We start from the raw sequence: 25,709 nt of genomic DNA, 5'->3' as shown, positions 1-25,709 counted from the left end.
ATGGCCGAGAGCCTGAGAAGACTGGTCAGCAACGAGACCTGCAGGATCTTACAGGAGAAGCTGGAGGACTGGTATAAAGACTATCACGTGAGTATGCTCAGACGCGCGATTGAGAAATCCGTGTCTTCCTGGGCAGGCAGCAACCTGAACGATGACGGGGAGGAGGCAGGGGATACGCACTGGGACTTTCCCCAACCATTCTATTGTATAATGCAACAGTTGACTACTTCTTGATCAGGCAAAACTATTGATCAGGGAAAATCAATTCCCCCCTCCCCCCAATGTAAGGAACCGACGCTTTATGATCTATGGGGGGGGGGTGTGCTTTTTGAGCCTTGTTTCCACTGGTAAGGAAGGAGATCATTTGAGAAACTGGTTTCCCCACCATAGGAACTGGAGGCTCTGGAGCTGCCTGGGAGGATGGACGTCCATGGAGGGAGGTGACTGTGTATTCGGTGCCTCTAGCGATGCTTTGGAAACGTGCAGTGATTTCCCGGGAAAGCAGTAACTAAGGACGCAGGTTCCCGGCGCCAGGCAGAGTGTTGTGGTTGCCATCGTTTCAGAAACTCGAGATAAGGCAACGTGTTGGGGCTGCAGAACTCTGCAGGGAGGGATGGATGGCGTCTCCTTCCTCCAGGCTGCTCTGTGATTGGTTCTTGCAAGCTGCCACTGATCAATTGCCACCATAAACTCAACACATTTTTACTTTCCACTCCAGTTCTGTGGGCACTTTTTGCCCATGTGGTTGTTCAGCCTTTTTCATCTCAGGGCACGCTAACAAGGCACTAAAAATGCCAAGGCACACCATCAGTGTTTTGACAATTGGCAAGGCACACCACATTGCAGGTGGAGGGGGGTTCACACCCCCCAATGGCCCTACTAATAAATGACCCGCCACAGGCACACCTGTGGATCATTTGTGGCACACCAGTGTGCAATGGCACACTGGTTGGAAATAGCTGCTCTAAGATCTCCCCTCTTCCTCCAAGGCAGTGTTTCTCAAACTGTGGGCTGGGCCCCACTAGTTGTGTTGCGAGCCAATTTCAGATGGGTCCCCATTCATTTCAATATTTTATTTTTAATATATTAGAGTTGATGCTACCATGGTATGTGACTGCTTTTGGGGAAACGTTACAGATCTGTACTTTTAACAAGCCACTGTGTATACTCTTTTAACAATGTTAGTAAATGGGACTTACTCCTGGGTAAGTGTGGGTAGGATTGCAGCCTAGGATTGTTAAAAATTTACCTGCTTAATGATGTCACTTCCAGTCATGACATCACTTCCGATAGGTCCTGACAGATTTTCATTCTAAAAAGTGGGTCCTGGTGCTAAATGTGTGAGAACCACCGCTCCAAGGAGTTAGTGTGGCCAACCTTCCAGGACTGGTCTGGAGTCTCCAGGAATCCGCATCTGTTTCCAGCTGGCTATTGAAAGTAATCCTGGAGATTTTAACAGAGCTTCCAGGAATGTACAAAATTGCATCTTGTCAGGAAAACAAATATTCAAGAATACCCTCATTTTGATCTGTCAACATAAGAATATGCCCAGCTGGATCAGGCCAAAGGCCCTATTTAGTTTAGCTTCCTGCATCTCCCAGTGGCCCACCAGATCTCTCTGGGTGCACACAAGACAACCTGAGACCTACATCCTGGTGCCCTCCCATGCATCTGGCAACCTTACAAGGAGCTGAGGGTAGTGTTCATGGTTGCTCTCAGTTTATTCTCACACAACCTCTGAGGAACAGAGACTGAGAAATATAAACCCAAGTCTCCCCGATATGATCTACATGCAGCTTAGATCCTCCTCATCCCATAATAATAGCTGCAGTTTACCTATGTCCTGACATCACAAAGCTACTTGCCTCTCTGCCCTTTCACCTGTGCCTACCAATGATTGTAACATCTTATTCTGACCTAAGTCCAAGATTTATTCTGCTAGAGTATGTGGCTGTCACCTCCTCATCCAATCGTAATATTTTCCTAACAATCATTAGGACCAGTTCTGTTTTGGAAGTTGACATCCACAGGAGCGCTCTTGGGCTGCATAAACTTCTTTATTTTTTGACATGCCTTCTCTACACAACTTGTTCATGGATGATCCGATTAACTGGATCTCACAGGGATTTTGGGGCTGGTCCATACAGCCATGTGCATCACTTCAATACTCTGCGTTTGAGGATTGAACAGATTTAGTTGAAAACCATTGTGAGTTGATATGAGACTCCTACCTGGGGTGCTATTCCTGGGATGCCTATTCACACATGCAAGTCAGCACCCAATGCTGCAGTCATGGCATGGCAGACATGCTTGTTACAATCAGCTCAGGATTCAGCTCATGGGGTCAACAGATTGTAGGTACTGCATCTTTTGTCCAAGATTCATGTGTGAGCTTCCAAAACCTAGCTATAGATGCAAAATATTATGCTTGATAAGGGGGTTTTTATATTGTGTTATTAACATATCAAAACAACCAAAATTAACTGTAAAGGGATACATATCATATGCATAAAATAAGGCTTAATAGGATTAATTAGAATTCCAAAGATACATAGGCAGATATGATACATATTAGAGGCTGTTTCCTTGTTCTTATTGATACATGTTTATTGGCTCTGTGTAGGCTTATTTTCCATTGTAGAATATTATCTTCTTTAGTATTGGCCTCTGACTTTTTGCTTAGTATGGGAAGGAGAATTAATACATTCTCCTTAACACAGTAATAAAAGTATTTCTTATTTACAGATTAACTCCTGTGATCAGAATATGAACCAATGTTGTGATATTATGGAACTGAACTCCATGATTCAGGGGCAAATCTTCACAATCCTCAATCAAACAATGAGAGAAGGTGAGGTTGTTCCATGCATTCATATGTTAATTAATTAACAGTACAATCCTGTTCTTCACCAGCACCAGCACAGCAGTTGCTGCACCAGTACTAGCTGTCATAAAAGCACTGTATTTGGTGAGCTGGGTGTAAGCAGTGCTGGTGGGAAGGCCTGCGCAATCCTGCTGATGCTGTATCCTGACCCCCGGCTGCCAGCAGAGGTGGCTGCTGTGTCAAGGGGCAGGGTGAGTGTGGAACAGAGGTGGGGAGGAGGCGTTTCTGGGCAAGGGAAGGGCAGAATGGGGGTGGAACAGTCCTGGGGGGGTGGGATTGACAGAGCGGGCCTCCTCCATATCCTATCCTTCCTCCGAGGCCTCTGCCCTCCAGGGGTTGCTCGGATTTGTGCCAGCAATTTAGCTGGTACAGATCCGATCAGCCCCATTACACATGCTGGAGCATTACTTGGGATAAGGAGAAAAATATCCCCTTACCCTGAAGAGAACTCCAGTCTGGCTGCTCCTTACCTGTACTGTAAGATGGATAAGGTAGATTGGGCTGTAAGATATTTCTATCCCATCTTTCCCTACAAAGCTCCGAGAGAGAGAGAGAGAGAGAGAGAGAGAGAGAGAGAGAGAGAGAGTAAAAAAGACAATCCTCAAGACACAGAGATGACAGATAACTACAGGACAGTATATGCTTTCATGTAGGGAGTCAAATAAAAACCCTCAATACAGAAAGATTTTCACCAGATTGATGGAGTGACCCTAGCTGGATCTGTCTTCTCCAGTCATGGACAGAGCTGGTTCAACAGTTGAAACTGAGCAAATGCACTGCTGGCTACAGCTTCTATCTGAGAATTCAGGAGTAAAGCTGGGTCCAAGAAAAATGCTAGACCAGCATTTTTCAACCGGCGGTACTCATGCCACTGGTGATAATTGAGGTGGTGTCCGTGCTAGGTTTCTAGACCTCTGCTGCTTGGCAGTGAAGGAAGCAGTAGGAGACTCTGCTCGTCGGGCTGAGCTCCAGCATGTGGTTTTAGCATGCTCAAAAAAACCTTCCCATCCGGCCTGAGCCTCTTACTGGTATTGTTGTGTTGAGTCTGGCCTCCCAATCTGGATCTAGGTGAACCATGCAAACATGGGTACTGCGGGGGACAAACATTGAGAAATGCTTCCTTAGACTGTGTCTTCAGTGGAGTAGATGGATTAAATGCATATGTGTATTATATATATATGTGTATTATATATATATATATATATTATATATATATATATATAAATTCATTTTGTTATCACTTATTGTTACAGGTGGGCATTATGCAGGTGTGGAAACCATTAAATCTCGTCTGCTGCCATTATTAGGAACTTGTTTTTCTAGCCCCCCTCCTGGAAGGCTCTTGGAAAGAAGTTCTTCCCCTTTTCAGGTACGATAAACATTTATTTATCTTGAAGTAGCTAGTAAATCATACAGTTTAAGAGGCTTTGCTTCAGATAGTGCATGACAGTGCATGCATTTTTTTCCTCCACTGTCCATGAAGATGTATGCACAGGGTCAAGTTGATGTGCAATAGGAGAATAATGTTGTAAATGTACATTCATTGTGGTATGTCCTTGTTTATGGGAGGTATGTCCATTGTGTTTATGTCCATGTTTATATTACGGTGTCTTTCCTGCTACCCTTGGAAAGAGGTGTGGGTGGAGAGAGTCTTGAAATGTGGAATTGTGTCTTGAATGTGAATACCAGAATATTCATTCTGGTATCTCAACCTTCAAGGCAGATATCACAATATATTTGACATTTTCCTCCCCAGTTCTTTGATCAGTATCAGGTTTGAGCTGGAATTCAAACTTAGAATGCAGAACTATGTCCTGCACATGCACATCATGTACACATCCCAGCACTCAAGGTAACATATTGCAAACAAAACAGAAAATGTCATTTGATCAAAACTCTCATGTGACTTGGCCAGTAAAGCACTTTTAATAGCATGCTTTCAGCAATTAATGCAAATACTTTTCTCAGAAACTAACATCTCCTGTTTGCTTGTAGAAAGCTGCCACAGTTGGTACCTGTGGCTGTGTTGCATTTTGGTTGAGTGGCTGGTTTTCAGAGAGAAATTAGCAAAATAAAGTATTTGAGAGAAAGATGTGCTCTGGAAATGAAATCGGAGCTGATTGACACAGGCTGCGATCCTATACACATTTACCAGATAGTAAATCCCATTGAAATAAATGGGATTTGCTTCGGAACAGACATGCATAGGATTGTGCTGTCTAGTAAAGCACATGGATAGCTGTTGGAGGATTGCGTGTTGGAAGATTGCACAAATGGATGATTCCCTAGCCCACACCACAAACTCCTTGCATGTAGAAAGTTAGCGCGTCAGGGTGAAAGAGATTCCTATCTGCATTCAGAATAATAAAGTGTTTCTGTACACTTTGTACTCAGTACACTTTGAGTATTCCTAATGTTCTAAGCATCCTACCTAATGTAGTATTTAACACAAGGGGAAAAGATACAGAGTAGAGCAGCAAAACAATCTGAGATATGGAATGCCCTTCATGAACTAGGCAAAACAAAAAATATGAAGCCAAGGAAAGAGGAGGAACTATTAAATATGTATTCTAATGGGGCGCATGCTGAAATCAATGTGTGGCAGACTTAAAACTCACAAAACAAAACGTTTCATTGTATTCATCTTTATTTAAAATCAGCTGAGGATATCTGCAGCATTTCTGAAACTGAACTGCTTAGCAAAATATTCTGACTCAAAATGATAAGCTTTCAAACTTTATTTATTTATACCTCACTGTAGGTGTCCCTGGAGAAAGAGAGACAGCTGAGGGAATTGGCCAGCAGCCAGAACCATGAAATACAACAACTGGAGAAAGAACTGAATGCCACTCGTTTACAGCTCAGTCTTGTCCAGCAAGAGTAGGACAATTAACAGTTTTTCATCAATAATTCTTCCCTTTTGCCATGTTTCTATAAGAGTTTTAAGAATGTTTAATTCTGTTTGGGGGAAAAAAGAGAGAATGCGACAAACTACGTAGCCTTTAAAATTTATAAGTTAACCACCAAGTGATTATGAATTGCTTATGGCAATATAAACTATAATATATATGGCAATATGTGCTATAGAGGTGTTTGTTTTTGATGATGTTTTGATAGATTTACTGCCCAAGGGCCCAATCCAGACCCATGCGTGCTGGTTTACTGCTGGTGTGCACTGTTGCAAACATGCTGTAAGGCACATTTGCGAGCCGTACCGCAGTCCCATCTCCAGAACTAGCCCAGCGCAAGCCCATGCTGGGCAAGCTCCAGCACTGGGCCCGTAGTCTGCTGCCTGGTGCTCCATGCAAAGTGCCGGGTGGCAGAGAGATAAGATGGGGTGGGAGGAGGTGGAAGGAGGAGTTCTGGGGCATGCAGAGGGTGGGGGGAAGACGTGATAGGGGAGGGAGTGGAGTGGGAGGGGGGTAGAACAAGCAGAGTTCTGCTCTGCTGGACCTGGATCTGCGTGTCCCAACGCAAGACTCCTTGATTCTGCACTGGCTAAAGAGCTGCCACAGAATCAAGTAGCCCCATTGCGGGGCTGCTTCCCTTACCCAGGGGAGGGGAACAAATGTTCCCTTCCCCTGAGGAGCCACCGGTAGCTGCCCGGCATGCAGCAGCCATTTTGGCACCACAGCAGCCCTACATGACGGGCAGCTCAGAATTGGGCTGCCCATCTTCCTGAACACAATGGGCTTACTTCTGAGTAAGGTAAATAACACCATTTTCAAACACCTTTAGCTATCATAGGATCATATAATTATTCTTTAATGTTGACTGAGGAGCTTGGACAATATTGTGTGCAAGTCCAAGATTAGAAGGCATCTGAAAACACCTTTATTTCCTCATATATCAACAGTGGGCACATCAGTGATACCAATTAGTAGCAGACTTGGCCCTTGACTAGCCCCGGGCAAAGGTCTGTGATGCCGCTGCCCCCCTGCACCATGCTGTCCCCATACTTACCCAGTGCAGCAGAGCCTTGCGTGGCAATACACATTTCCGATGTGATATTGACGCGATTTTCCAATGCATTCTGAGGTTTCTGAAATGATATTAAGCAGTCCTTCCAGGTGTTTAAGACCGCGTGGGAAGCCTCAGGAGATTTCAGAGTGGTCTGTAATACCGCAAGGGCACAGTGCTTGGGGCATTTGCCCCCCTGACTCTCTCCATGCCCACCACTGTTACCAATGAATCCTAAAACCACAACCGAGGAGCACAGCATATCCTTACACTTTCTTTACTGACATCATTTGAGATCATTCATTCTTTCACGACACTAGAAATGATTGTTCCAAACTTTGTTACTATCAAGCAACTTTTATAAGCAGCGTTTTACTTACTATTTTCTATATTGTTGTGTATAGAACATTCATCTACATAGTGACTTTTTCAGCTTTTGAGTCTGTAGATAAATGTCAATCACTTCACTATATGAAGAAATACTGCAATAACCTTTGAACTTATGTTATGGGTTAGCATCTGTTAACTTTAATAACTTTTGACCACAATGTTTCTGTATGTTATTCCACTAGTTTTAACACTCACGTACAAGGCAATAGCAATGGGTTATCATAACAGCACAGAAGAATTTGGTTTCCTTTCTTTGTTAAGACCTGTATGAAGAAGGTGTTGGTAATCTATCATCGTTAACGCATGGTTAACGATGGGGTGGAAGTCAGGCTGATAATTATTCATATGAAAATTTTCTGTCATTGAGGTGTCAGTGGGTGGAATGCATTAACAGTGTAGTTAGATGGTGCGCCCAATCCTAAAGGTGTGTCATGCAGGAGGAACACATACTTCACCAGCATAATGCACTTTGCAGCTGTCGCAAATGCGACTCTGCTGGAGAGCGCATTCTGGTGCTGGAAGAGGCGAGTGGCCAGGTCTGCACATTGATGGACCTCAGGTGCCTGCTGCCTCAGGTAAGGCTGCATAAGGGCCAGGAGGGAACTGGGGAGAGGGCAGAATGGGTGGAGTGGCTGGAACAGGGTGGTGATGGAGGTGGGAAGGAGGGCAAATCACTTCCACTAAAGGGTCTGTTTTGCCAGCAGCAGTGCCTGCCTAATTCTTACCCCCTTCCCACGCCTGATCTGCCTTCATCAGTCAACATGAACTTGCACTAGCATTTTCACTGGCGCAGGTCCAGGTAAACCTGTTGGACCAGTATGGGCCTTCGCCAGGTCAAAAGAACAATTTTTTATCCTGAGGAGGCCTCCAGAGGCAGAAACTCCCCCATGGGATACCGCGGCTGCTACATTGGTGCCACAGCATTGCCATGTGGGATGGTAGATTTGGCTACCGAACTGTGAGAGAAATTCACATTTAAGGAAATTTCAGCGTCAGATCTTTGGATGCCCCATGGCTCAATAGTTGAGCACTTTCTTTGCATCAAATATCTTAGCTTAGTTCTTTCAGTGAAAGGATTTCCAGGAGCAGGACTGCATAACTTCTGCATAAGACCTGGGAGAGCTGATGCCAGTGGACCAGATGGTCTGAATAAAACATGTGCCTTTTTTTAAAATCTTGGGACCTGAATTCTGTAATTAAAGACTATATGAAAACAGCATATGCACAGTTGTGGCTTCTGCCAGCAAAATGCCAGTGAATAGCCATGTGGAGTGAAGCCCTTTCTGTGTATACTTTGACATTGAAAGCTATGATTTCTACAAGTGCATGTCTGTTCAGAAATTACAGCACTTGTACCTCCATGTATTTAGAGATGCTCCAAGCAGTGCTAGTGCCAGGATGTTTTGGACCCTGCAGCAAAGTCTTATAGTGGTTCCACCCTTCATGGTGCATTGGAGCTGCCACTGCCACAGGTATTGAACTGGTGTGCATGGCCCTTGGCAGGTGCCCAATATGGGTGACTCCTGATACCAAGCATGGCACCAGGTATGAAACACATGAAGGTATATAACACATGAAGTGGCCCTGGGTTTGGAAGAGAAGAGGAAGATTTGATGTTTATTGATATTTTTAGCTCTATTTGTGTGGCTTTCAGTGCAGTCTTATGCATGTCTTCTTAGAAGTTAGTTCCACTGAGTTCAGTGTGACTTATTCCCAAATAAATGCATTGCAGCCTTTGACAAGATACTTATTGATGAAGGCACTTCCTTTTCTTTCCTTTAGCAAAAACTAGCCTAAGATACCATGCAACCTGTTTCACTTACCATGCTAGGAGAATTCCTACTTGTCTAGGTATCCCTAGGAATTGATTTCTCTTGCAGTCTTGCAGAAGCCAAGTTGGCTCTTGAAGACACAAAGACCAAATCAGCCACCACTCTTTTGGCAGCAGAGGATGAAATTATTCAACTGAAAACAGAGTAAGAAAACTGTGTTATGCAGGGCTATTTATGGCTAAAAGGTAGCCAGCAAAATTGGCTTTGGATTTATCTTTTTGCTTTGTTCATTTTGTGTAATGTAAATTATTTACTGTTCTTTGTGCTCCAAACATCAGTCTCTCTCTCTCACCAGTTTCCGAAAATGTAAAGTAACTTGCTAGTGATCTGTTACTTCAGTTCACACACACACACACACACACACACACACACACACACACAGAGAGAGAGAGAGAGAGAGAGAGAGAGAGAGAGAGAGAGAGAGAGAGAGAGAGAGAATCCTTTCCAGGAGTTATGGAAGGGATATCTCCATTGCAAAACTGATTAAATTGCAGTGATTTCCCCCCAAGAATCCCCCAAGCAAGAATTCTCAGCATTATCAGAAATCAGAATTCTCGGAAGAAGCCATATCTACTTGTGTATAGTGGAGCTGTGTCCACGATCTTCATGCAGGTCAAGCATTTAGAGAGAATTTGTTTTCAGAATACCCCATTACTGTACATATATTTGCATTGCAAAATACAGCCTAGCCATCATCTGATTGACACTGAGTGTTGATAGAACAGCCCAGTCTTTTTAAGTGTTTTATTTTGCTGTTCTTGAAGCATGATTGGCCTGCATGAGAAATGAGATATATTCTCATGACTGTTTGGTGGTGGTGCTGATTTGTGTAGAGAATCGGCAATTAGACAGGCCTTGTGTTGTGTGACTTGGAATTATTTTGTTAGTTGTCTCCTATGTTAGTCTTCAAATTCACATCTGTGCTGAGTGAGGCATTTCTTTCAGTATTGTCCTTAAACTGGATGACACTTCCAATTTATATTTCTAGGCTCTTTTCCTGACAAATGCATAACATGATCATTGTGATTAAGGGCGCAATCCTAACCCCTTATGTCAGTGCTTTCCAACACTGACATAAGGGCAATGCAGCTCCAAGATAAGGGAACAAACATTTCCTTACTTTGAGGAGCCCTCCGTGAGTGACACCCAACTGCAGGATGCAGCACACGTCCCATTGGCACAGCTATGCCAGTGCTGAAAAGCACTGACGTAAGGGGTTGGGATTGTGCCCTATGGCTGCAATCCTACCCACACTAACCTGGGAGTAAGCTCCATTGACTATAACGGGACTTACTTCTGAGTACACTTGCATAGGATTGGGTTCTTAGTTTCCCTAGACCAGTGTTTCTCAAACTGTGGGTCGGGGCCCACTAGGTGGGTCGCGAGCCAATTTCAGGTGGGTCCCCACTCATTTTAATATTTTAATTTTTAATATATTAGACTTGATGCTATCATGGTATATGACTGCATTTGGGGAAATGTTGCAGATCTGTTCTTTTAACAGGCTGCTGTGTATATGATAGTAAATGGAACTTACTCCTGGGTAAGTGTGTGTAAGTTTGCAGCCTAGGATTGTTAAAAATTTACCTGCTTGATGATGTCACTTCCGGTCATTACATCACTTCCAGTGGGTCCTGACAGATTTTCGTTCTAAAAAGTGGGTCCCAGTGCGAAAAGTGTGAGAACCACTGCCCTAGACAGTAAGGTGAGCCAGTGTTCATAATGACTGTTGAGGATATTGAGATATTAGTTTAGGACAAGATGATTTCTACTACCCAATCCTCAGAGCTGGATTTCCCCTTTAATCTATCCATTATATTATATCCTGGCAAACTCTGTTTTCTGCAGCAGAAAATTCTTCTGACTTCCAGCAGAGTGATATTTTCAGATTGACTTTTACTGTGATGGTTTGCTTGTGCATTCTCTGATTTTTTTTCTTCCATTATCCAGTGAAAAGTAACTGAAAAAGACTTAAAAGTCTCTATGTCAGTGGTTCCTGAACCGTAAGCTGTTCCTCCCTGGGGAGCTGCAGAAACCAGTAAGGGAAGCTGCAGAATCCTTGTGAAAAATCTGCTGCCCTATACAATATAGGATTGTAGCCCTAATGGGGAGCCACAGCCAATGGTCCAGTAGGTCAAGGGAGCAGCCAGTCAAAAAAGTTTGGGAACCACTGCTCTGTGTAAAGGAGCCACTATAGAAGTGGATTGTGTAAAGAGATCCAGTGTGTGATGGACTTTTTTAACCATGCTTTCAGCAAAACTGATACTGTAGCTAATTGAAACTGTAGCTGTCAAGGAGCTGACAGCGTATTGAAGTTTGACACACAATTGTGTTCCATGGATATTTCACCCAGTCGACTGAGTCGACTTGCGCTGAGAGCAGTCATGTTAGGCCAACATGGGCTCCTACAAGTCTCCAGAGGGCCAGAAACTCATTGGAGACTGGAGGCTCCCTCTAGACCAGATTGGGGATCCCTGAGGGCTGCAAAGGACCCCCAGGCCTTAGACCATGATGCATATTCATATCTGAAGGAATAAGAGTTAATTTGTAACAGAATTAATTTATAACAGCTTAATTTATAACAGAAGGACTTAAAAATTTCACATAGCTTGTCGCTGACGAAGGAGTAAAACTAAGAAAAATATAAATGTATGCAATTTGCATGACTAGGACAAATGTCACTTCACTCTCTTTATTGTGGGCATTGATACCTCATAAGAACCTAAGAACAGCCCCACTGGATCAGGCCATAGGCCCATCTAGTCCAACTTCCTGTATCTCACAGTGGCCCACCAAATGCCCCAGGGAGCACACCAGACAACAGACACAACCTGCCTCCTGGTGCCCTCCCCTAAATCTCAGATAATACTGCCTCCTTTCATGCTGTTTGTTACAACATACTTAGTCCTGGAGTGATTGACAGCTATTGTAACCTATTACAGTAACTCCAGTTTCCTTCAATAACATCCAAGTGGTGCTGGCCTTTTTAGGGGTGGATTTCCCAGTGGTACTGGGGATATTACTATATCAGTAACTGGAACTCTCCCTGGGTATTAGCATTTACTGTTTTGTTAGTGTTACTTAAAAGCAGGGTATTGCATGTGATAGAAATGTCTTTTTTTGATCAGATTTATTCTATGTGCTTAAGTCTAAAGGCTTCACAGGCAAAAGAGGATTGTGCTTTGAGGAGTCTGGAGCGGTTGAGTGACTATGAGCGGCAGGTTCAAGTACTGAAGGAGGAAATTGCTGTCCTTGGTGCTCAAAAGTCTGTTCTTCAAAGCAGGTAGGGGCTATCTTCAGCTACTGTTATTCTTTCAAATATTTGTATGCTGTTTTTTAACCAAAAAAGTTCACAAAGTAATTTATATAGCTAACAGCACAATACTATTGGGCTCGTATGCTGGTGGAACAAGCGTTCCACCAGTGTAGACTGCCTTATAGCTGTCACAGATAAGCTGCTGGCACCAGGTGGAGTCACTTGCTGCTGGAGCATTAGTGGGGAGGCTGGAGACTTCCTCCAAGCACTGATGAACCCACGAAGACCCACCAATGCAGGTAGGGTGGCAGGAAGAACAGGGTGGTGGGCGGCAGTGGGGATGGGCAGAACTGGGTAGCGATGGGGGCAGGGGGTGAGAGGATTTAGTCTAGGAAGGAGGTGGACTTGGTGGCAGTGCCTGCCAAATCCCCCTTCCTAGTCCCAATCCTCTGACCCAGACTCACCCAGACTTGTGCCAGTGATTTCATTGTGCAGTAGGCTCAGCTGAGCCTTGCTCAGAGGAGACCTCTGTTATCCTCCGCCCCCCCCAAATTGGATGCAGTGCAGCCTGTTTTGGCTTGGATGCATTGGTAGGAGGGGAACTATAGGATTGAGCACTAAATATCAGAGGCCCACTGCTTTAACAGGTATCTCTGGCTGAAATTCTATATACACTTACCTGAGAGTCCTATTAAATTCAATGGCGCTTACTTCTGAAGAGACATGCTTAGGATTTCACATGGCCCAATCCTGTCTTCTACTGGTGTACATAATGCAGGACCACCGTGCAGTAACCCCTGCATCCTTTGTGCTGATTGGGGACCAGCCCAGCCTGGAAAGGTAAAAAAAGAAAAACTTCATGTACCTTCCTGGCTGCCACATGGTCCCTAATGGAACTCCTCAGATTTATGCCAGCTCTGTAGCTGGCTTAGCAGTGAAGATACACCTGCAGGTGTATCAGGCCTGGAACAGATGTACATCTGGGTGGGATCCCAGGTCTACCTGCACAGGAAACCTCAGCCACAGAGACCAAAGTTCAATCAGGTGCCCAGGTCTACTGACCTGGTTGTCCTGAGCTCTGGAGTTAAGGTAGTGCTCATGCCCCCCCCCCCGAAACACAAACACTGGATCTGCCCCTGACTGTAAGAGGTTGGCCAAGTGGCTTGCGCTGTATCCAGTGCAGGATAGGATATGGCTGCTGCACAACTTGGAGTAAGGGGATATTTATTCCCTTACTCTGAGTAATGCCCTAGCCACCCCATGGGCTATTCAGTTCCATGCCAGCAAGATCACTGGTGCAAATCTGAGCAGCCTGCATCAGGTTGGCTGGGAGGTGGGTTAGGATCCATCCTAAGTCACCTATGGTTGGTCCTGCCCCTTCGCCCTCCCCTGCCCCCACCCTCCTGCCACCCTCTCCAAACATCCCCCCCCCCCATGCTGATTGCCCTCAGCTGGCATGAACCTCACTCCACCAGGCTGGGATCTGGTATGGGAAGGCTGGTACATATCCTTGCACCAGCCTCCCCAACTCTGGAATAGTCATGAAAGCACGTTGTTAGGATTGTACTTTAAGATGGGTACCTCATTAATCCTAATTTGACCCATCAGTGTAGATAGTGCTTTACAGTGGAGTTACATAAACAAAGACAGTATTCATCATCATCAGAATTTGCATTGTTGATAATGCTTCCAAGAGTTCTATTCTTTAAAATTGTAGTTTTTAAGAACAGTCTAGAGCAAAATTTCATAAAGACCCTGTTCTGTCACACTGTTTTGCAATTCTGTTGTAGGCTTGCACGAAGTAGATCTCCTTCCCCAAGGTCGATCCACAGTAGATCACCTAGTCCACTTCCAATGAGAAGTTTCTCTCCTGGCCGAGCAAGACTCACAAATGCTTCTCGTCATGCTCGCCTTGTGGAACGTTTCAGTGACATTTATGCTCAGGAACGCTTGGATGCTCAGTCTCTCTTGAGGAGTTATGTTGACGATCTGGAAATGGTGCAGAGAATCATCTATGTTGCCATTGTGGTACGAAATATAATACTGTTTTCTTTTGGTGTCACTCATGCTCATACTCTAGTCATTTGTAAATAAATGTCTTATTCTTATGTTAGCCAGAGCTATCATATTCTTGTTCAATAACTTTTCTCCAGCCTTGGAATTTTTTGGACCAAGAGCCAAACTACACATTATACTAATCCTGTTGTTCAAAATTGACTTCACAGAAGAAGCAAGGGTCTCATTGTGTTGGAAAATATTCATGGTGGCTGCACGGGGGGACGGGAGGCTTGAGATGCAACATGTGTATAGAGGAGAGTTTACCACTTTCCCTCTCTGCTATTTTTCTGTTTGAAAATTACGCTTCAAAGCAGCTGTTGACTCCCAACGGTGCTATTTGCAACAAATTACCAACTTTGGGAAGCAATTTTCAGCAGGAAAGCAGCACAAGGGGAAAGTGTTAATCCCCTGAATGTCTCTGAATGCTGGGCTTAATGTAACATGTAGTTTGACCTTTAAGGCTTGATGTTCAAACTGAAAGTGTTTTTTTTCCCCCGTTACAGATGTATTGTACAGCACAGAAGTAAAATACAGCAATTTTCAACCCTTTCCCTCTCACACATTGACAAGGTGCTAAAATTGTCAAGGCACACTATTTTTTGAAAATTGACAAGGCACATCACGCTGCAGATGGAGGGCTCACATCACCCAACGGCCCTACTAATAAATTACCATCCCCCAAACTCCCATGGCACCTGCAGCTCATTCACAACACACCAATGTGCCATGGTTGGTTGAAAATAGCTGATCTAATATGATTATTAGTCTGATTTAAAGGCTGTATGTAAGTGCTTATGCTGAGGATTTGCAATAGTTGGGTCAGCCCTTCACCATAAAACATAGTGTTCAAATGGTGATAGACTGGTATTATAGACTGGTATGTTGCTGTAACATTTTAGGTTTAGGGAGCAATGACAGAAGATCTCAAGTACTAATTACTGGAGCTGGAATAGGTGGGTACTATATAAGAATGGTAGTGTAGACAAACTTCCACATCTGGCAGCATGAACTAACCTGTGAATTTTGTAATCTGGAAATAAATGTCCTCCATTTCTCCTGAACTGCTAAATTTAAATATCTGTTTGATCATTTTCAGGAGTCTTTCCATGCCGCAAAGATGGCCTTCAGACAGTTCAAAATGCGTGTTCGAAAGACTCTGTCCCTAAATTACTCAGGAACTGAATCACTTGAAGACATGGTCATGGACTACATTATTCGCCAGGAAGATCTGTATGATGTTCAGTCCAGTGTCAGCGTAAGTCTGAAAATACACTATGCTCTGTCAATATCCTGCTTACTTAGTGAAACTTGAATATCTAAATTTGGATGGACCAGAAGCTAATCCTTCTAAAAAGCAATACATTTTTTTAAATGTAAAACAAGACAATGAAATGCTTTATAGCGCATTTGTATGCATGACTACTCAGAAATCTCAGTTTGTTCAATTGCGTGCATTGGTTTGCAATCTTATTGTAACTTTGCCATTCAATAAGCTTTCTTATACAGTGATATAGTTGTGTACTGTTTATTTTAATATTGATGTGGCATCTCCCTGCCAAGGTACCCAAGGCTACTTACTAAACACATTGGAAAATTGACCTAGTCAATTGACTAAAATCACAGACATAACATGAAAGTGACATAAATAAAATTCTGTTGCTTTAAATGGCAGCAACATAAAATCCCCAGTAAGATAAAAGTAAAGAATGAATGCATTAATAACAAATAGAAACTAAGAAGCTATTTAACACAGGGATAGAATAATATATAAAAGCCTTCAAGCTCTCAATAAGCGAGCAGGAAAAAGCAAAAGTTGTGGCACAACCAGTGGCATAAACAACTCAACAGAACAACAACTTGTTGGAATGGAAGTGAGGTTTCATCCACTTCTACTCCTTGCTGTTTCATCCTCTGGTGCTCCCAGGTAAACCAAGGGAGACTTGAGATGGACAACCTGGGAGAAGTCACCTAATTGCTACTATACCAAGGTCCTGGAAGAGCTTTTCATGCCATTGGTCAACCAGGTCTCTGATAGGAAGGTTTGCATCAGCTGTCAAATTCCCCAGGGTGTTCTGACAACCAACTGAATCTATCAGTCCCTGGGCTGGGCCATTCATACTGCTGGAGAAGTATTGGAGATGCTGGAGAAGTACTAAGGGAGGACTAGCTTTCCTTCCTGGTATTTGCAACTTTTTATTTGGTATCTGAATTGCTATTATGAATGTTTATATGCCAATGTAACCCAAGAGACTGCTGAGTCATTGCAGAAAAGAAGAATAGTAATTTAAGAAAATTATAGTTCGCTGTTACGCATGTTGGTTCAGAAGCAAATCCCACTGAATTCATTGGGGCTTATTTCTGAGTAAATATGCATAGGATTGCATTTTAAGTTAACCTTTAGAACAGTGGTTCTAGACCCATCAGCCTGGGAAGCACATAACTCTAACCCCTTAAGGGATGGGGAGGGGGGGGAGGCAGTAATACGATCCCCAGGATTGTGCTGGGAATGGGGGGGGGGGAGGAAGGTTTTTTCAATTTAACAGATTAAGTGCTGGCCTCTGGGGGTGTGTGGGGAGCTCTGCAGATGCTTCTGCAGGGCTCCCCAAGCCTCTGTAATAGTAAAAAAAAAGATTGATTGAAGGTCACTTCCAGTTTTCAATCGAGAACAGGAAGTGGCTTTCAATCAAGTTTTTTTTTTTAAAGAGCCCTGCATCTGGTAAATTGGAAACCTCCCCCCCTCTGGCAGCAGTGCAGTCCTGGAGATCGTGTCACTGCCTTCTCGCCTCCCCTGCACACACTTACAGTGCTCCCAACTCCCTTGTAGGAGTTTGGGAAACACTGCTTTAGAATGATTAGGAATAGCAGAAGCATGGAAAGCAGAGATGCATCACTCAAAATCACAGACATTGGGTTATATCCTAAAATGGCACGGAACACAGTTGGAAGTTTCTGTAAGGAGAAAGAGCATTGCAGTCATGCAAGGGGTTCTTCCACAAGACATGCGTGGAATGGACTCAAAAACCAAAAAACCAAAATGGCTTCCATGCGTATCTACTTGCAGAAGTTTTTCTGATTTCATGGTTTATTTTTTCTAGGAAATAACATTATGTTCCATTTACTTTCAGGAAGTCATTCGTTCAATGAACATCAATCCTAAGATTTCCTTCCCACCAGAAGTTGATTTTATCATAATCAGTGGTTTAATACGAGAGTTGTGCCGCTTGGCCTTTTCAATGCAGACTTTGGATCCTCCACTAGATATTTCATTTGGTACAGATGGAGAACTTTTTAGCGAGTACAAGTAAGAGAAATGCTGAAATATGTAGTCTTGTATTTCTAACGCAAGAATGAGGAGCGCAAAAGGCATGATAGTCTATTTAGACCAAAGTTGAGGCTATCTTGTAAGTTTGATTTGTACATGCTTGGTTAACAGCCCTGTCCTTTGCCCTTTGCCAATGCAGTGATGCCGGTGTGGGTTATGCTGTATTCTGCAGGGGAATTTCAGCTTCTGGAAGTCTTGTCAGCATAAGCCCCAGCAGCCACAATGGGTCCACTTAGACCTGTTGGCAGCTCAGGTTCAGGAGGGGGGATAGGATACAGCTTGCAGCAGCACCAGTGATCCCACTCCCTCCCAGCTCAGATCCACTCACCCCTCCCCCTTCGCCACCCTCCTCTGCCCTGTTTCACCCCTTCCCCCTGCCCTCTCTCTCCCCCTGCCCTGGATTTATCTTGTCTGGTAGGTGTCTCTGGAAGCACCAGCGTCAGTGGGAAGGCTCTGGTCTTCCTGCAGGCATCCATAGCCTTCACATGATCACAAAGCACTTTACAGCACTTTTGCGACAGCATAAAGGCCCGGCACGTTGGCTGAATAGATGTTCTGTTGGCCCGTCACTTAGTTAGGAGTGGACTGTTTATCCAATATTAAATTGTACACATTAATGTACAATTATAATGCAAACAATATAAATTTTGAGTGTTATTTTTCATTGTTATTTCATACACATTTTACCAATAGCGGCCCATGCACACCGCAGTGAACACTGTTCAGGAAACAAATCCATCCTAAGGGAAAATGGCACCTGAAAAAGACCCCCTGATGCCAACCCTCTCCATTATGCAGCAGTTCCTACTCAGGAGGTGCACATGCGCATACCTGCCTTGTCCACTTCAGTTTAGAAATGGAGGAAGAGAAGAGAGGTGATGGTGGCAACAAAGACGCCCACCTCCTCTTCCATGTGCACAGAGAAGGATAGGAGGAAAAGATGATGGTGGTGGCCCTTTCCTCTGCTTGCCCACATCCTCTGTGAGTGAAAAGGAGGGAAGGAGAAGACCATAACAGTTGTGGTTCTCTTCCTGGTCAAGGAACAGGCAAGGATCAAGCTTACTGCTATTGCAGCTACCACTACCTATCCCCCTCCCGTAGCTTGCCCAGTTCCTACTTCCTTCCTCACGGGGGGGGGGGGGCATGTGTGCACACCAGAGCGGCATGGGGATCCCAAGGCAGGGCTTTGCCAAAGGACCTCCCAGAACTTGGTGCCAGCATGGCAAGTGGTTGTAAGTGCTCTGGTCCCTTTGTCACTCAAGGGACATGAAGAAGTTCTACGACTAATGTTTTTCCATAGTTAAGAAAGATTCATTTATTTTACTGAAAACATTTGTTGTCTTTCAAGGGGCCACCTATGTAAAAGTACATAGACTTTGATACAGATTTCTGCTGCTTTGAGCAGGTGATATGTTGAGATATATATATATATATATATATATATATATATATATATATATATATATATATATATATATATATATATACTGTATTATTTATATTATATGTATGAGTATATATTTTTATCTTTAAAAGCTTGCATGGTGCCTTCCTTGCAAAAGCAGCTCAAGAGGCTGCTTCCAGCAAATTAAAATAGCTGAAACTCAACATTTGCAGCAAAAGAAGCAACAGTATACTCAAAACATAAAAAAGAAACCAAAGTCAGCAAGAAAATGATCCAGGTCTTCCCCTACATTGGTCCTTGGTGCAAGGTGGACTGTTGGAATCATCATTGTGGGATCCCTTCAGGATGTTCAGCTGCACTTCAGCCATCTGGAATGCATTCTCAGTCTGTGAATGTAAAGCTTGTTTAATGATGCTGAAGGATTTCTTTCATAGCAGCTTGGTTTAACCCTGTTCAAAAGCACTGTATGTCCTTGTGGTGTACAAGCTGTGCATGGATAATGTTTGAAACAGACAGTTGTCATCTGTTTTAACATTCACAATGAAACATAGAAGAAGAGGCAATCTTGGCTGCATGTCAGGTGTTGCGGTGGAGAGCTAATGTTACTCTCACATTTTCACTTTTTGCAGAGGAATGACATTATAAGCCCCAGCAGATTTTGTTAACTTAAAGGAGTAGAAGTAAATGGTGTTTCTGTCAGTGTTGCTTTTGTGACAGGTAAGTATGCTATGTGTGTAGGCGACAGAGTGTTGGACGTAGTCCAGAGATCTGGCTTCAAGTCCCCAGTCAGTTATGAAGCGCATTGGATTGTCTCTTATCCTTACCATATTACATGGTCATTAGGATAAAACCAGACAACGTCTTGAGTTCTGAGTTGCTTGGAAGAAGCACGGGTTACAATTGTGACAGATGAATAAATATTCTGGAATCTGTGGCTCGTGGACTACTAACTTAGTTGTAAGTGAATCTTCTTTGTGTGGGATTAGGTACCGTCGCAGCTATGACTCTGACTTCACAGCTCCCCTGGTGGCCTATCATGTGTGGCCTGCTCTGATGGAAGATGATTCTGTCATTGTGAAGGGAGAAGCAGTCACAAGAAGAGGTGCTCTGGTAAGGGCTCTTCTTGAACATCAAGAACACTTATGGTTGTATTCTAAGTAGAAGTGTAGTTAGAGCTAGACACGTTGCTGTCGCTGCCCCAATGGCTCCGATGGCGAGGGGGAGGGGCTGCTTACATGGCACATTGCAGTGCCTGCTGTATTTACTGTGCCACCCCCCCTTTAGCTAAGGACTCCTAAGAACTTCCTCTGTTCACAGAAGAAATTCCATTTGCACAAATAGGGAGGGGTAATTTTCAATGATCACCCTTTCCTGCTGCAGCCCCTTTTGCCCTCCCCAAAGTCTGTTCCAGTGGGTCCTCAGGAGCTGTTTTTGTTGCTCCTATATACAAACAAGCACATCTCCCTCTGTGTGAATGGAACTCCTTCCGTGAACCAAACAATTCTTAGGATGCAACCTGTAGCCCCTAACCCAGAGAAGCTTCTTTGAATGGAGCAGTCTGCACACCTGCTGATGTCCTTGGACAAGGCTGTCCAAAGACTTCCTGACATCTGCATTGGCATGCAGATGGTGCCCCCCTTTATCCAATGATGTGGCAGCCTCTACTCCTCCCACTCTCCAATGTTCTAGCTCAGGGGTGTCCAAAATTTTTGGCAGGAGGGCCACATCATCTCTCTGACGCTGTGTCGGGGGGCCGGGGGAAAAAAGAATTAATTTACATTTAAAATTTGAATAAATTTACATAAGTTTACATAAATGAATATATTAAAGACGAACTTATATGAATGAATGAAGGTCTTTCAATAGCTCAAGGCCTATAAAAGGCCTTGCACAAAGCAAGGCTGGCCTTTCCTTTTCTGCCACTACTGCATCACAGATGTGAAACAAGCAGTGGAGGGAGCCCTCATCCACAGCTCATGCGAGACGTTAAACAGTCGCCCTCACGCTGACAGCAGTTGCGTTGGGCCAGTGTGGGCTCCAACAAATCTCTGGAGGGCCAGAGGCTCATTGGAGACTGGGGGCTCCCCAAGGGCTGCATTGAGAGGCCTCGAGGGCCGCAAGTGGCCCCAGGGCCGGGGTTTGGGCACCCCTGTTCTAGCTTGACACTCTTCTCCCACATTTCTTCTTCCTCTCTGTCCCCCTTTTCCTTTTCCAATCCAAAGAATGGAAGGAGAAGGAGATGCCATGGAGGAAGACAGAGATGAGTGCCCCCTCCAAGCAATTGCCTAGGGCAGTTGCTTCAGTTGGCTTCATGGATGGGCTGGCCCTGTGCTTGGGCATCATGCTTCTCTCTGGCCAAAGAGCAGTCCTCCAGCATGCCTGGAGAGATCCACCAACGGGTCGTCTGGGCCGTGCTACCACCTCTTGTGGCAGTGCTCCCAAAATGGCCACTGATGGAGTATTGTGCACATCATTGGCAGGCATTTTGCTACAGTGGAACTCCTGAATAGAATTTGGCTGTAACAAAATTAAAACTGCATAAAGCATCTCCACTAAATCAATACAAAACAATAAGAATAAGAATCTTACAGTAATGGCAAGTGGATGTACACCAGGCAGATATACACCACTGGTTCTAGATTAGGGCACTGAAAATCAACTTGCATCTTGTCTTCCTCCTCACAGAACTGTCCTTGGAAAGACTGAATCAAGAATATGCTTAAATGACTTCTTTTCTCTTTTGAAAAATATGGATTATTTTACTGCCTTATAGAATTTGGAATTTCTGTGGCATTTCAACTGAGAGCTGAAACTTCAAGGGAGCTTGTTCAGAAGAACTTCCCAGTGTGCTCCATGTAGTTTTTGCAACTGGGGCCATCATTTAGGAAAATAACAGATTCTTGTAATCGAGCCTTGTCACTCACATAGCTACCCTTCTGTCATATAATGCAACCTTATTGGATGCCCCTGGCTTAATATAGGCCTGTGTCATATTATATATTTTGTTGCAGTGGTCTCAGAGGAGTAGAGGAAGAAGCCAAAGCCGAAGCCGTAGCAGGAGTCACAATTGCAGACACAGCCGTAGCCGTAGCCGCAGCTTGAGCCCTCCGTCTCATAGTCTGGGCCGTTCCCTACATTTGGTAAAGTCAAATGACCTGATTAATGTAGTAATTCATGATAAAATGTCAACCCAGGTATTGCACTAAAGACAGCATTTAGATTAAAAACTGGCAACCAATGTGGGTGGTCTCAGCAGGGTAAAGCTATGTAAATATAAGTGGCAGCCTTTTGTTCAGTGAGCGACCATGGTTATACAGTAAATTGATCTGTGTGCTGGTCAGAATTCCCAATGTGGTAGCAATTCATATGTGCATGAATGAGGAACATGTTGCGCACTGGCTTCCTTAAGAGACAAGCAGTACTATCCCTTCCCTCTTCATGCTGTGAATGTGCCAGGTAGGCACTGGGCTGTTGTACGTAGGGATTTGTGATGGCAGAAGAGACCTTGGTTGACACCAATTTTAGGGGCATTGCCATGCAAGCTGGCAAAACTCCAGATCCATTGCTGGAGCTGCAGAAGGGGGTGGATATGGCAGCAATGGTGTGCGCCAGATCTGATCCCCCTTTTCTGCAGACTCCCCGCTGTCTTTCTCTCATCAGACTTGTGCCAGTGAAATCAATGGTGCAGGTCTGAGGAGACCCATTGCAGGTCAGGAGGCTTACAGAGGTGTAAGGGGATTTAAATTCCCTTTCCCTGCTGAAGCCTCTTGATCTGCCACCCCCCCCCCCCGTTGGATACACTGTGTCTGTTTCTGGTGCATCTGCATCAGCGTTGGGGGGTGGTGGTGATAGGATTGGGCTCGAAAGGGAATACTTGGATATATACATCATATACTTTCCCATGGACTACCAATTTTAATTGTATTTTCTTTGTGCAGTGGGCTGGGAGGGTTGCATGTGGCCCACAATGATTCCAGTTTTTGCCTCAGTGGTCCATGGACTCCTATAGGTTGGGAACCACTGAGCCCCAGGGTCATGTTGACATAGGAGCAAGCTGCAATACTGGCTTCTCCTATGTGGCTAGAGGCTTCTCACACTACCACTGACGTGTGGAAAGAAACCACACTGCAGTGTCTTACATTCTGACAGCCTCATTTGAGAAGGAATCCTAAGTTACCCCATCTTATACTAGTATGGTGGCATAGCTCAGTTCAGTTGGCAACCTTCAGTCTCGAAAGACTATGGTATCGCGCTCTGAATGGTGGTTCTGGAACAGTGTCTAGTGTGGCTGAAAAGGCCGATTCAGGAGTGACAATCCCTTCTACACTGGGAGCAAGTGCAGTCTATCCCTGGTGTGTCTCCCTGGCTATGGGCCTTCCTTCTTTGCCTCTTTGCCTCAGTCTGTTGGCCAAGTTTCTCTTCAAACTGGAAGAGGCCATGCTGCACAGCCTGCCCCCAAGCGGGCTGCTCAGAGGCCAGGGTTTCCCACCTGTTGAGGTCCATTCCTAAGGCCTTCAGATCCCTCTTGCAGATGTCCTTGTATTGCAGCTGTGGTCTACCTGTAGGGCGCTTTCCCTGCACAAGTTCTCCATAGAGGAGATCCTTTGGGATCTGGCCATCATCCATTTTCACGACATGACCGAGCCAACGCAGGCATCTCTGTTTCAGCGGTGCATACATGCTAGGGATTGCAGCTTGTTCCAGGACTGTGTTGTTTGGAACTTTGTCCTTTTTATGGTGAACTTTGTCCTTTTTATGGTGGCATAAATGGTACATATACTTAAGTGAGATGCCTCTCTGGATCAAATGAGTCAAGAGGAATCAACCCATTAAATTTTCTCTTTTCTGTTTGTCTTTTAGCCATCTCGAAGTCGCAGCCCTTCCCCGTTAAGGAGTGGAAGCCCAAGTAAGTGGGCGTGTTCAGAACTTAGACAATCATGGCTTTAAATGCTTGAATTATCAAGTAAACAGATACTATAACAATTTGCAGGTTGTTCTTTTTTCTTTAAGACCACATTGCTCTTCCATTATTTTTGCTTAATGTTAGGGACTTTCATTTCATTTTTATTTTAATAAAAGTGTTGTTAGAGAAGGGGGTTTTATTGATGGCAGGGTGAAACCTGCTTAAAATGAATAAAAATATAAGGCTTCTGTCTTGCCTTACAGTATTCTTTGATCTCACTTCATCCAAATTGTCACAGATCACAACACCCTTTATCGTTGTAGTTATACTACACCACAACAAATTCAGCCTTTAGTAATTCTGTTTTTATGGAGATCAGTGATGGCAGAAGGGGACGCCACTTCCACCCCCAAAAGGCAGAGAGCCTACCTCCTACCTTATACCCTGCACTCCTCTTTTGTTTAAACAGAGATACCATATGAAGGAGAAAGGTATGGGAGTAGGAGGTAGGCTCACAGCCTTTGGATTCATTTCCCACTTGCTAAAAGCAAGCAGGAAGCAACTCGAAGCAGCTCAGTCCATGGCAGGCTGCAGGGACTGCTCAACCCCAGACTGCTGACTGCTCAATGCAAACCGCAACAGTTGTCTCACCCTTGGGGTGCTGCTGATGAAGATGACAGTGAAGGATGTCAAACAGCTGCAATCCAGCATAGAACTAAACACACTTAAGTCCATGGAAATTAATAATTTCAGTGCAGTTATAGCCCAGTCCTACACAACTCCCCGTGCAGTGATGAAACCGCACTGACAGGGCATATGCTGTATCCTGCAGGGGAGTTTCAGGCCCTGGCTGCCTTCTTGGGATTAGCCCATGCTGACCCGCTGGGTCTACTTGGATCTGCACCAGCGATTTTGCTGGCACAAGTCTGCATGGACTTGGGTTAGGAAATCATCATTCATTCTGGCGGCCTAAGGCCCTGAAAGGTTTGGGCCATTAATTGCATGCTGGATTATAGCCATTTACTATCATATGGCCCAACTTGCTGAAAGAAGCCAATTCCAAAGTTAATACTACTGTTTCTACTAGTCTTGATTGATTAGTTGGATCAATTTATGTATACAGTTCATAAATGCAGTGCCAACTTCAATTCAGAAGTAAAAAAGTTACAGTATATGCTGAAATATATATTTTTCTCCAATAGGAATTTAAGTTAACTGGATATGGTTTTTTCATTCTGTCCACCTGCATCAATTCACTTCTGTCGTGCCTTCTTCTATTCCAAGAATACCTCAAACCTTATTTGAAACAATGTGAAAAACTGTTTCGAGTCACTCAGAATGGAGAGTGAATCTGGATCGATGCTGTGTGTTTTTTATAATTTTAGTTTTTTTTTTAATTTTAGGAATAAGTGAAACAAATTTGATTTTAAAAAATTGCATAAGTATTTACAGATTATATTCATTTGATTAAAAAAAACCATTTACAGAACTCTTAGAGCAACTCTTTTAAGAAACTAGTTACTGATGCAAGAAACAGGGTGCCAACAGGCTTACCATTATCTGACACTTTGCCATCTTGTTATGTCCTGAGCACTACAAGACACTGACAACCCAATCCTGCATAAGATTGGGCTGTTCTACATAGCGCTTTGCAACAGCGGAAGAGATTTATACTGTCGCAAAATGGCTACTGACATTG

At 44.1% G+C, this 25,709-nt stretch overlaps 1 protein-coding gene across 1 annotated transcript; it reads left to right on the top strand.

Annotated features, from left to right (window-relative positions):
* SPATA18 (spermatogenesis associated 18) lies at positions 1–25,359 on the top strand. Its single transcript, XM_066632912.1, has 13 exons — positions 1–87; positions 2,746–2,851; positions 4,138–4,253; positions 5,646–5,764; positions 9,115–9,210; positions 12,215–12,349; positions 14,113–14,350; positions 15,477–15,635; positions 17,506–17,681; positions 20,094–20,217; positions 22,119–22,301; positions 23,968–24,013; positions 25,295–25,359. Exons 1-13 carry the CDS (start codon positions 1–3, stop codon positions 25,357–25,359), a joined length of 1,650 nt encoding a protein of 549 aa, XP_066489009.1.
* The last annotated feature ends 350 nt before the right edge of the window (positions 25,360–25,709 follow it).

This window comes from Tiliqua scincoides, chromosome 6, assembly GCF_035046505.1.
Source record: "Tiliqua scincoides isolate rTilSci1 chromosome 6, rTilSci1.hap2, whole genome shotgun sequence".
Taxonomy (NCBI): domain Eukaryota; kingdom Metazoa; phylum Chordata; class Lepidosauria; order Squamata; family Scincidae; genus Tiliqua; species Tiliqua scincoides.
Note: the sequence above shows the minus strand (reverse complement) of the source record. Positions and strands in the feature narration are given on the sequence as shown.